Source organism: Podarcis raffonei, chromosome 8 (assembly GCF_027172205.1).
Source record: "Podarcis raffonei isolate rPodRaf1 chromosome 8, rPodRaf1.pri, whole genome shotgun sequence".
In the NCBI taxonomy this organism is placed as follows: domain Eukaryota; kingdom Metazoa; phylum Chordata; class Lepidosauria; order Squamata; family Lacertidae; genus Podarcis; species Podarcis raffonei.
In genome coordinates, this window is record NC_070609.1 from 33,364,417 (window position 1) to 33,377,046 (window position 12,630).

The window sequence follows — 12,630 nt, forward strand, 5'->3', positions numbered from 1 at the left end:
CTTTGCTCCGAACATGCAGCCTTTCTCATTCTGGAGAACAGGGAAATGCCCCCACTCACTGCACAATCTGATGGACATTTCTACAGAGCCAGCAAAGTGCAGCAATCTTGGAGACAGAGCATGTGTGCATCTTAAAATAACAGTTAAATACGGAACGGGAGAAGGAAGAAATGCTGAAGATAGCCTCTCTGCTTTTCAAGGAAGAAAGGCAGCTTTGAGAGCCATCCCAGGGTGGTTTCTAGCTGGAAGAAGGACTCTGCCATTTTGCACATGGATGTGAAATCAGGATGCTTCTCTCGTGTACATCTCTTTCCCCCAAAATGTTAGGGTGAGGAAGACAGCCATATCCTGAAATAGCCCAGTTCCGCCAGCAGGACCAAGACACCCTCTCTCTCTCTCTGGCTGTGTGGAAGACTGCTGAAGCTAAGGAATTCTAGCCTTGTAAAGTGGTACTATGCAAGGGAACAATTTGCTCTGAGGTCTGCAGGAAAAGGCCAGATTGCAGGGGGTTGGACTAGATGACCCTCAGCATCCCTTCCAACACTACAGTTCTATGATTCTAAGAAGCAGAGCCCCAATCTGTTTCATCAGGGTGGAAGCAAAGAACAAAAACCTCACTTGGGGCCACCCCCAACACAAACTCAGTGCAGAAACTCAAAGAGGCAACTTGCTCAGCACCCCAGGCTTCCATATGGAGCAACAGCCAGTTGAGATTTCTCTTGCTGGCTCTTTTTCTTTGGATGCTTCCAGACAGGGGCTTAATTTGCAAATGGGTGGTTGGCAACAGGGTTTTTTAAAATAAAAATTCCAGATCAAAAGGGGGGCAAAGGGGACATGGGCTAGTATTTTGATGCTGACAATGTCTTGGGGATGCTGCAAAAACACTGTGCATGCATGAGAAGCACCAATCTGATAACCAAACACCCATCTGGAAGCACCCTTGGACTCATCCAAAAGATCCACACACAGCGAACTGCATGGTGCTCTTTATTTACCTTGCAGGTGGCAGAGCTGGGTCGATCCCTGTAGGGATTTGAACCCGTGGTTCCAAGAAGTCTACGTATGCCAGACCCTGATGCTTAGAGCTTAGAGCCTCTGTGGCTGACAGAAAAGACAGTGAGGGTGGAAACTTTTACACACGGGTTCAGGAGGAGAGGCAGGAGTGCCACATGTCCATCTACTCAGGAAACTGAGCAAGCCCTCGCCTCCCCTGCCCCACTCCACTTCCAGCCGAGAGAACACACTAGCCAGCAGCGGCCAGGCTCCTCACCTCCTGCGTGACGGCATCAGAGGAGGAAAGCATGCGCCGGCGCTTCACGGGGGACTTCTGCTGAGATTCCACAAATGCACGGTACGTCATCAGCTGCAGCTCATAGTCCTGACAATGCAAAAATGGAAACAAGGAGGTTTCAGTTCACAAACCCCACATTTAGTACTGCCACATCGAGCGGAAAATGAAAAACAGAATCCCAAAGCAAATTGAGCAGGCGTGTATATGAGAGATTCCTTGGGATGAAGGGCATTCTTGAAAAAGTAGTAAAAAAATAAAGATGCCACACAATGCCCTTGTTCACATGTAACGCAAAGCCACACCATGGCTTAGCATGAACGAGGAAACATGAGGCCTCCCACAGAGATTGCAGTGGCTTTGAGACTTCATGTTTGTTTTGCTGCTGTGCTATGCTGAGCTAAGCTGTGATTTGGCTTAACATGTCATCTGAAACCAGGCTACTGGATTTAGCTCTCCGGACAAACCACAAGTTGTAAACCATAGGATAAACATTAGTTAAAGTTCTAGGTTTGTCTGCGGAGAGCTAAACCACAAGCCCAGGTTCAGACAACATGCTAAGCCAAACCATGGCTTAGCTCAATGCAACACAGCAGCAAAACAACTACAAAGGAACACAGGACCTGTGTTCTTCCCCCCTACCCAGGAGTCCACCTGCTAAATTGTGATTCAGCTTAGCATTACATGTGAACTGGGCCAATGTGTTCTCTCTGTATACATGCCAAATCTTCTTCTTCTTCTTCTTCTTCTTCTTCTTCTTCTTCTTCTTCTTCTTCTTCTTCTTCTTCTTCTTACTACATTTTCCATTTTTCTGTTCACACATCTTGTTTCCCCCACATGCAATATTTCTGTACAGACTTCCCAACCTAGCATTCCATGGCGTTCATAATAAACCTAAATTTGCTGCATCTCCATTTATTTATCCACCCTACTTTTATCCCTTTTAGATCATTGTTGTAGTTGACTGCTGTTCATATACCATATTGGCCCGAATATAGGCCGCACCCACAAATAAGCCGCACCTTTAAAATTTGGGGGGGGGGAGAAAAAAAGACAATGCCCGAATATAAGCTGCTCCTTTAAAACTGGGTTACAGGCTGAAAATTGCTGCAGTTGGTAGAAATGTAACTCCATGCCAATTTAAGCCTTTGATCTTGCAAGTTACCAAACAATCACAAAAATCGCAAATCACTATTCAATTGCTACAATTCTGCAGGCACTCACGCATAAACGGCAAATGAACAGTCTCAAACACAAATCAGCAATAAAATATTTTTTTGTTCCGTTTCACCGTATGTCTGTTTCAGCAGCAATATAAAAGCCAATTTTTGTAAGGTCACAAATTTAAGCTGCACTTTAACTTTTCACAGTTGGAATTTTTTGGGGGGGGGAGTACGGCTTATATTCAGGCCAATACGGTAATTACCACTACAGTCGTACCTTAGAAGTTGAATGGAATCCGTTCCAGAAGTCTGTTCGAGTTCCAAAATGTTCATAAACCAAAGCGCGGCTTCTGATTGGGTGCAGGAAGCTCCTGCACCCAATCAGAAGCCACAGAAGCCCTGTCGGACGTCTGGCTTCCAAAAATAGTTCACAGACTGGAACACTCACTTCTAGGTTTGTGGCGTTCGGGAGCCAAAATGTTCGAGAACTAAGCTGTTAAAAAACCAAGGTACGACTGTACTTGCAAACTGATTTTAGCATCATTTTTTTTAATACTCCCCAAAGCTTTCCATTCGCCCTTTGTCTGTTTATGTCCAGATTCCTTATTTTGGCTGTCATATTTGCAAGTTCTGCAAATTATGTCAAATTTTAACCACTTAAGTTGTACAATCAAAAAAAAGAAAAGAAAAAGAAAATGATGGTTTTGAAAAGTTTTTTGATCAGATCCTCCCAGAACTCATGGGATAACTTTAAAGAACCCACATATCTCTTGTGGTTTGGTCATTTGCATTTCAGATAACCATCTAAATCCGCCTTTGCCAATCTGGTGCTCTCCAGATACAACTCCCATCAGACTCAGTCAGAACAGCCATCGTATTACCTTGACAGCAGCTGAGTATTGCTGAGATAGTTTCTGACACTGGTCCAGTTTGGCTTGATTTGCCTCTATTTCAGCAAACAGCGCCTTAAATGCAAGAGAAAAGCAATGTTAAAATCACGGTGACAAACTGGAAGGTTTATCTGCCCTCTAAGGCGGTTTGTCCTCTCTGTGTTCTCTTTCCTACAGATTCACATCACACCGCCCACACACTTCACTTAATTACTGAGTTAATTATTCCAAGAACATCCCTACAGTTATCAGTCGGTCACTGAGCTAGGGACACCCCCGCCTTCCTAATTTATGGTTCTTTTCCTTCAAAAAGCCATAAGAGACAACCAGCTGGATCAGGTCAAAGATCCATCTAGTCCAGCATAGTCTTTCCCAGATGCAAGCAGGACCCAAATGCAAGAGCTGTCTTCCCACACAGATTCCCAGAAACTGGTATTCAGAGGGATAGCTCAGTTAGTAGAGCATGAGACTCTTAATCCCAGGGTTGTGGGTTCATGTCCCCCTCTTGGGCGAAAGATTCCTGCATTCTAGGGGGTTGTACTAGATGATACTTGTAGTCCCTTCCAATTATATGATTCTATTACTAGCAGTCACTAATAATCTATTTATTAACTGCTTTGTTCTCCACGAATCCTAAAGCTTATTAATTTTAACTATGGCTTTGCATTATGCACAAACCCAGTGCCCTTCCTTAAGAATGGTTTTTTGGTCACTCCCCACCCTCAGACGCTACAAATACATGAGGCAAGAGCAGCTGGAAGGCAAAACAAACTCTGGAGAAACAAGCCATGATTTGTTTGATCATTGGTAGAATAACTTGCAGTTAACCTGTGATTTGTTAAGCCGACCATGGCTTAAGCAACAGTGGCTTTGTCCGGGCCTTACCATTTGCTGGCTGAGTTGCTCTGAAAGGACCCTGCTATCCTCCGCTTGTCCAGGTTTCATCAGTTCCTGCTGCGTTGTGGTCTCCTCAATCCACTGGATCAGTGCCCCATGACAGTTCCGGTAATCACTCAGTACTTCCTCAATACTCTCTAGCTCTGATCGGCTGTCAAGAGATGAAGAGGAGGAAGAGAAAATGTGACTGAGATAAAACTATGAGCCTGAAGTTGTATGAACAATATTGCTTTGATGTAAGAACAGTTTTGCTGTGTATGACACTTTCTCAAGTAAAAAAGAAAAGAGGATTAGGTTCTGCCCTGTAGAGGCTTGCAATCTGGGATGGTTTACTAAAGACCTGGAATGGTGGAATCCTGCAAGATTTGGCACTTAGAACTTTTAGATGAGCGCTAAAACAACCTATAATTCCAGTGGCAAATCCATGTTGGGTAACTAATCTTTACCAAGAGCCATATTTTGATCTGGTGACAGCAGCAACACTGGCATCTACCCTCACTTCCTGCAAGACTCTTTAACCCCTTCCTGCCTAGCAGAAACAGCAACAAAAGCCTCTGCAGAGCCCTTCTCTGTTCTCCTGTGCAAGAACTGGCTCATGTCCTTCTCAAAAGCAGTAACATATGAGGTACGGGTAGGCATTATTTTCTCTCTTTTGTTTTAATATTCCTTTATTTTAAATCATTTATTACCCAAGGAATCCCAGAGCAGGGTACAGAAAACAAAAAGGGAGTAGCTGGCAGTTGCAGTCTGAAACATTTGGAGGGCAACAAATAGAAAAGTGTGGATTAGCCTATCAGTGAGAAAGCAGTTGCCCAGAGGTGGTTCTTCTCACCGAGTCTCGATCTGTAGGCTGACCCTCTGCCAGCGATCCCAGAGCTGGCTCCCTTTCTCCTGGTAGCGCTCCAGGTCCGGACTGCGCTCCTGCTTCAGACGGTACAGCTGGTCTGTCACAACTTTAGCTCTTGCCAAGTCATCTTCCAACATAGCAAACACACTGCCCTTATCGTTCACTTCACTGATCCATTGCTGCAGCATTAAAAATGGAGAAAGAGAGAGAGAAGCGCTGATTGAGAATGACTGAAATAAAGAATAGGCAGGCTGCAAGAACCGATCCTCTAGCTCAGCCTTAACCAACCTGGTGACCCCCAGATGTGTTTGGACTGCAACTCCCATCAGCCCCAGCCAGCACTGCCATGTTGGCTGGGGCTGTGTGGAACTGTTCTGCAAAATGTCTGAAGGGCACTAGGTTCGCAGTGCTGTGAATATTTATTTATTAAGGTTTTATACTACTCTTTGCTCAATGAATTCGGGGCATATTATTATATAGCTAAAATGATAAATACATAATCATTTCAATCAACACACGTTAAAAAGAACTAAAAATACCACATCTGTCTAGAGAGTGATTACAAAGCCAAGCATATAAAAATAATAGGACATTGACTCAGTTCACACACAATGCTAAGCCAAAACAGGCAAGCTTGTGGGCCTCCGGACAGGTGATTGTGGTCACTCTTCTCCTCCTCCAATCCTGCCACCACCATGTTGCCATAACCTAAGCCACAGTTGGGCTTAGCATTACACCCAAACCTGAGCTCATGGTTTATGTCACTCTAGACAACCAAAATCCATAATCAAGTGTTGTTCTACGACTTACCACTTGCGGTTTATCTGGGATAAACCACAAACCTGGGTTCAGATGTTATGCTAAGCCAAACCATGGTGAAACTCACATCAGTCCGGCAGCAGCAGCAGGATCAGAAGAAGAGCCAAGCAGCTGCGTTCTCCCTGGAAACTTGCACCTTTGTGCTAAACCATGGCTTCACTTAGCAGTACCTGGTCACTGAATTCACATAACTGCCAATCCAAGTCTTTCCCTTCAGGCCTTAAATTTAACTGCAGCTTATTGTTACAGGGATGGGACACCTGTGGCCCTCCAGATGTTGGTGGACTGCAACTCCTCTTGATTCCTGACTGCTGACCATGCTGGCTAGGGTTAATGGGAGCTAGAGTCCAACAACATATGGAGGTCCACAGGGTAGTCGCCTCTGGAATAAAATAATGTTTGCATTGTTTGTTTCAAGCTGATGCATTTGTAAATACCTAACTTCATTTACTGATCTTAAAAGGTATTTGATTAAAAAAACAAAACTATTTGGCTCAAGGAGGGTATGTACATTTCTTCAATAAACAATGGCTTCTTGTCCACCCACAGAATGGCTGGGAGATCCAAAGTACATCTGTTGAAGCAGGCAGACGCTAGAGGGCAGGAGATGCAAGATGCTGTGTTCATCAGCTTGGCACAAGCCAGACTCATTGCCAAGAGCTATCAGCATCAGCCTGAGGAGCAACATGGCCTGAAAGGCACAGCTGTTTTGTTTGCTGTTCACCATCAGGCAGCAATAAGCTTCATCAGGACAGTAAGAATTTGCAGCCACATGAGACAGGCATCTCCCCACCCAGAGGACCCAGCTGGTGGAGGGAAAAGCTTACCTGTAATGTGGCTCGGTGAGACTGAATGGCACTTAGGTCCGCAGGCACAGCCTCCTCCTGGCTCAGTTTAACCTCATACCCTTTGACCAAAGACTCAGCTCCTTGGGTATTACGAATGATAACGTCCACAGTCTTTAACCTATCAGATAAAAAAAGGGAAACTTCACTTCCTGAAACTACGATAAGCTTTTATTTGGTGGCACATCAGCATGCTTGTATCTGGCCAAGTGGGTGGATGTCATCGCAACCTAAGGGGCTCCCAAAATGACTGCCACTCCTGGCCTCCCTCCTTCACTGCAAGTACATACAAAATTAAGATCTGCATCACTTAAGCTCAACATAGATCTCAGAATTCTAGTGTTGCTAGACTATTCCAGTCAGAAGCAACTGAAGCAACTGGCTTTGAGAAAATGGAATCCAGTGGTCATTTCCTCTGGGAATTCTCCAAAAATTACTGGATTCTACGGGACTGAATAAGCCCCACCGAATGCATTCCAGGGGATTGCATAAACCACTCTTCATGTACTAGGATGCTAACAGCCAAAAGGTCTCTACATTTTACAGAGTAACCACAGCAGAGCACACACTCTGTATGTAAAAGCTTTCAGGTTCAAAGTCAGTACTGAGCTAGAAGGACCAATGGTCTGTGTGTATGTTCCTATCATACAGCAACAACTGGTTCCCTCTCTTGACTTGATAACAAGACAACTATAAGAACTCACTTGTCCAGATAGATAGTTGAGAGCCCGTAGACATGGTCCATCTTTTCCACCAGCAGGTTAAGTTCAGAACGAAGGTGTGGGGTGCTGGTTCCCGTTGGAGACTTGTGCAGGAAAATAGTGCATCTCTCAGAAAGTTGCTCCATGTCATCCTTCAAGTGATTCAAATCTTCCTTCAATCTCTGCAGAGACCAACAGGTGTTAGTGAGCAAGAGCAGAGATGCTGACCTTTCATGCTACATATCTGCCTTCACAGCAACGGTCAGCAGGGGCAAGAACTAAGCTGGGGGATGCAACAAGTCAAAGAAGGGACTTTTCAGTCATACTGTCCAAAATCTGGAATATTCCCCGAAGACTATAAAACACCAACCTCCTGCTCGGCAAGCCGGAAAGTGTTTTCCTGCAGGGCGTCCCCATCCGTTCTTGTGCTGCTTGGCGTCCGGATGGTGCCCACCAGACGTTGTTCACACTCCTCCAGGTGAAGCCGAATATTCTTCAGCTCAGAGAGGTATGTCCGAGAAGCAGTCTCATCTTTGTCCTCTGTTCACACATGTACAACAAAAGCAAAATAACTGAAATCTTCCTCCAGCTGTTTCATGTGCTCAGATGTGGGTCAAATACTACTGCTGTTTGGAAGCGCAATAGAAGCTCCATGTTCTGCATGCAGAAGGCCACAGATCCAGCCCCAGTCCCTTGCATCTTTGATTAGAAAGGACCTCAGAAGATAGCAGGGTTGGGAAATAAAGGCCTTGATCTGCAAGAGACCCTGGGGGAATCACTAATGGTTACAGTGGACAGTGCAGTGTCATGAACCAAACCTTAGAATCTGCTTTAGAGGACTGTACATTTGAGATCCCTGATTTTCAGGGTTATGAAATGTGTAGGGAGCCTCCACTTTGCAAGGGGTACAGCTAGCCTGCTCATCCCTATAGTGCCCCTCATGTGTTTATTTTACTGTCAAGTAAAACACCTGGCAAGTTAATGTGCAAGATCCAAAGAGTGACAAAATTGGATAAACATGTTTCTTTCCTTCAAGACTTTTACCACATCTTGATCAAAACAGGAGAGAGCTCCTGGGGCCAGAAAAAACACTGATTTGGCGGCCAGATTCACCCTTGAATGAAACAGTTATTGTTCCTTCCATCTCTCACACTGCAAATATTCCCATTCATTCATTTATTTTCCGCCCTTCATCAGAAGATCTCAGGGCAGTTCACAAATAAAAATACAGGCTAGAACAGAGGTCGGCAAACTAAGGCCCACGGGTCAGATACAGCCCACCGGGCTCGTTAATCAGGGCCACAAACCTTGTGAACCCTGCCGCCCGCTCAGTCAGTCCCCGCACTAAACAGACACTAAACAGACACAGGAAGCTCCTGCAGCCAATTAGAAGCCGTGGACGCCTCTGGATGCCCTTTCTCCCTGCTGAGGCGGCCGAGCGAGAAGGAAGCGGCAGTAACGTGGAGGTTGCCTCCGCCGCCCAGGTCAGCGGCATGGGCTCTGTGCCCCACTAAGACAGAGGACGGCGACACTGCCGAAGACAAGGCGTCGCCAGTGTGAGTGGCATCGGTGGGGTGTGGGTGTGTGCTTTCGGGGAAAAAAAAGTTTTCCTGAAAAAAAGTTTCCTCCTGAAAAAGTTTGCTGACCCCTGGGCTAGAAGCACAAAATAAATAGTTAAAACCAAAACAAAACCATAACCTCACCTCCCACAAACACCTTTAAAAGGCCATAGAATATTAATCATCTAGGCCAGGCTTCACCAAGCCCAGAGCTGATGGAAGGAAGGAGGCACCAGGCTGGCAAAGCTAATCTAGGCTCAGACAGCTTACCATTTTCCATTGACTGCAAAAGCTGCTGGAAGTGCTCCTTGCATGAGTCCACATCCTCCTCTAGGCGCAGCCGATCTGTTACAGAGAAGAGCTCCGAATCTCGGCTGTCCTCCAAGAAATCATCGTAGTGCACCTGCAGGCTCCTCATGGTTTGGTGGCATTCCCCTGGGGCCAGGGCCCTGAGCTGTGAGTTGCACACACACAAACACAAAGGGGACATGTTCACAATGAGGGCTAAGTGAAGATGAACAACGCTTAGAAACAACGGGCAAAGATGACGAAAATGGTAGGTATTGTTTTTTGTCTCATTGCTGGCTCCAGTCAAGCAAGTTTTGCAGGTGTTTGTTGCTTCAAGCTTTAGAATTCTAGAGTTGGAAGGGACACCGAGGGTCATCTAGTCCAAACCTTTGAAATGCAGAAATCCCAACACATGCCCCCCACATCCAATTAGAAACCATACTGGACTCTATTTAACTTTGCAAAGGTGCTAGCAATGTTATTGCCCCCTCAGAAGGACATGCGTGCCTATTGGCCAGTAACTGTAATGTCACTGGAGACAAGCAACACACACAAGACCAGCTCTGAGTAGGAGGCAACATGTGTATGAAACAAATCTAAGGCACCTTCCTTGCTTTTGATTCACATGGATAAAGAATCTTGTGGTATCTTATCACCAACAGACTTATTATGGCATCACTTTTTGTAGGCCAGTACCTACTTTGGCAGATAACACAAAGTTTCAGGTATATGGTGAAATGGGGCTTAGCCCATAAGAGTTCATGCCACAATAAAGTTGGTTGGTCTTTACTAAGCCAAAGTTCTTATTGTTTTTGAAGCAACAGAGTGGCAGAGCTACCTCCTCTGCAATGTATTTGTTTGAGCTGGCCTTGGTTTTCAGTGGCCAAGGGGTGATATTTGTGTAATGGGGTTGTTATATGAAGAAGAAGTGGTTAGTTATCATTCTATAATCTTCTAAATTCAGGAGTTTAAGCAGGATGTTCTTTTTGGTTATGCTGTGAAGTGGCACTATATTGGTGGCATATGAAAACAACTTATTTTATTGGGCTGATTTTACTAAAGGAAGTCTTTGGTTGCCAAGGGGTCTCACCCTCACCCCACTGCACATGCAATTCTTCAGTCTTGTATTATTATAAAACCTTACCTTCCCATTTCCTCCCACCACCTTCTAACTTCCTGTCCAGCTCCACCCAATCAGGAGGCCACTTTTACGGTTGGCATGCTTTAGCTGTGCACACCCTTATCTCACTGGCAAGCATCACTTTGGGGCTTGCAGTATTACCTTCTCCATATTCCAGCTTTGCACCAGAGCAATGTCTTTTCTCAAGTAGTTCCAGGAAACAAGGCTCTTCATATTTACATGGAGCTGGTGCCACAAGGCCATCACCTTCTGGTACAGCTGTTCCACCCTACAATTGGAAGGCAGTTCAAAATTGGGTGTTTGCAGCACCATGTGGACATCAACCTTCTGAATTATGGTATATTACGCTGTATCTACTCAGGAAGGCCAGGGGGAGCAAGTCTCCGTCCCAGGATGGGTCAGGCAAAGAGAGTATTGGAAATGTTGTTCTGACACAGTTCAAAGCAGCTCCTCATATTCAAAAGGTAAATGCAACCTCTCACAAAAGGCAAGAATTGAGCTACCACTGCCCCCAAAAATCCATTTCCAACATAACACTTTTAGAAGCCAGCTGACAAACTTCAGACCCAGAGGCCACATGTAGCCCTCCAAGCTGGCTTTCAGGATCCCCACCCCCCCCAGGACACACCCTCCTCATCTACACCCCTCGAGTATTTTTGCCTGGCTGAAATAAGTCATTGAACCTGGATGATACTTCTTGCTTGGCTGGCTGGAGGACAGAGAGGGTTTTCTGTACGTACAAAGAAATTCGCCTACTGTAGAAAGGCAACTTTCACATTTGTTGCTTTGCCCACTTTTGCCTCCTGCCTCACCCAGGACGGGCATGTGGCCCCTGGAATATTGCCCAGAATAAATGTAGCCTTTGGGCTAAAAAAGGTTCAAACTTGCCCCTACCCCTATGCTAAAGAGCCACGGCAAAATCATAGATACCAACTTCAAAGTGTTTGATTGCCTGGGAAGTTTTCTGGCTCTGGGAGAAAGAGACAGATGCTGTACCCATCTGGCCCACAATGAGAACTAGAATCTTCAAGGGGCAAAAGGTATGATCTTAGGTTTCTGTATGCTTTGCCCCAGTAGCTAGATTTTGTTCTACATGTAGAGCTCTGTTGAAAACTATTCCTTTCCACATAGTAGTAGTAGTAGTAGTAGTAGTAGTAGTAGTAGTAGTAATAATAATAATAATAATAATAATAATTTATACCCTGCCCATCTGGCTGGGCTTCCCCAGCCACTCTGGGCGGCTTCCAAAAAAATATTAAAATACTGTAATACATCAAACTTTAAAAGCTTCCCTAAACAGGGCTGCCTTCAGGTGTCTTCTTAAAGTCTGGTAGTTGTTGTTCTCTTTGACATCTGGTGGGAGGGCGTTCCACAGGGAGGGCACATGTTGAAAAGTTTATGTTACACATGCCAGCAGACCCAACCCCCCACCAAATTGCTGCAAACATTTTGTTTTCTTTTACATGCACACACCTACAGAACCCCCAGGTCAATAGGAACCCTGGCACTGCTCAAGGAAAGAAAGATCCCTTTACCTGCTGGCCACATCAATGGCCTCTTTGTTAGGAGGGGGCACCAAGAAGCAAACAGACGGGACCATGGCCTCGTTTCCGGTAGGGCTGATCACTTTCCACTTGGTTCGCTGGGAATTGTCTTCTAGCACACACTCGTCATTCTTACAGATGGTGATCTGTGTGGTCAGCAAAAGGAACACTGGTCCAGTAGATGGTCAAACTGTCACCCCTCGTCCTCCCCACACTGCTTCTCCCACAAAGTGATCCTAGGCATCATGTAGTCCAGGGGTGCCCAACGTGGTGCCCTCCAGATGTTGTGGGCTGTAACTCCCATAATCCCTGGCCACTGGCCATGCCTGCAGAGCCTGATGGGAGTTGTAGTCCAAAACATATGGAGGGCACCATATTGGCTGCATACAGTAATCCCACATCTTACGCAGGGTTTCGGTTTCCGGGTTCTATGTGTAAAGACAAAAATGCATAAAGTCAGGAACCCCCTGAATCAGGTCTCCTGCAAGGTGGAGGGCTGTTTCCCCAGCTTTGGGTCGGTGACACGAGGGCTCTGGGATGCTGTCAGAGCCCTTATGCCACTTCCCCAAAGCCAGGTAAGCCTGCAAACACCGTTTTGCACAGGTGGGAGGAGATATAAATAAATGGAGAATGGGTTTCCTCTACGTT

At 45.6% G+C, this 12,630-nt stretch overlaps 1 protein-coding gene across 22 annotated transcripts in view; it reads right to left on the bottom strand.

The window, feature by feature from the left end:
- Positions 1–12,630, bottom strand: part of MACF1 (microtubule actin crosslinking factor 1) — a 291,360-nt gene that overhangs the window by 126,729 nt on the left and 152,001 nt on the right. For all 22 annotated transcript variants that reach the window (XM_053399045.1, XM_053399042.1, XM_053399053.1 and 19 more), the window contains 10 exons: positions 11,974–12,128; positions 10,580–10,706; positions 9,280–9,463; positions 7,821–7,990; positions 7,454–7,632; positions 6,732–6,870; positions 5,071–5,264; positions 4,227–4,389; positions 3,333–3,416; positions 1,271–1,378 (listed from right to left, as the gene is read on the bottom strand). In XM_053399045.1, the coding sequence (XP_053255020.1) occupies positions 1,271–1,378; positions 3,333–3,416; positions 4,227–4,389; positions 5,071–5,264; positions 6,732–6,870; positions 7,454–7,632; positions 7,821–7,990; positions 9,280–9,463; positions 10,580–10,706; positions 11,974–12,128 (1,503 nt within the window). The remainder of the gene's footprint in view (positions 1–1,270; positions 1,379–3,332; positions 3,417–4,226; positions 4,390–5,070; positions 5,265–6,731; positions 6,871–7,453; positions 7,633–7,820; positions 7,991–9,279; positions 9,464–10,579; positions 10,707–11,973; positions 12,129–12,630) is intronic.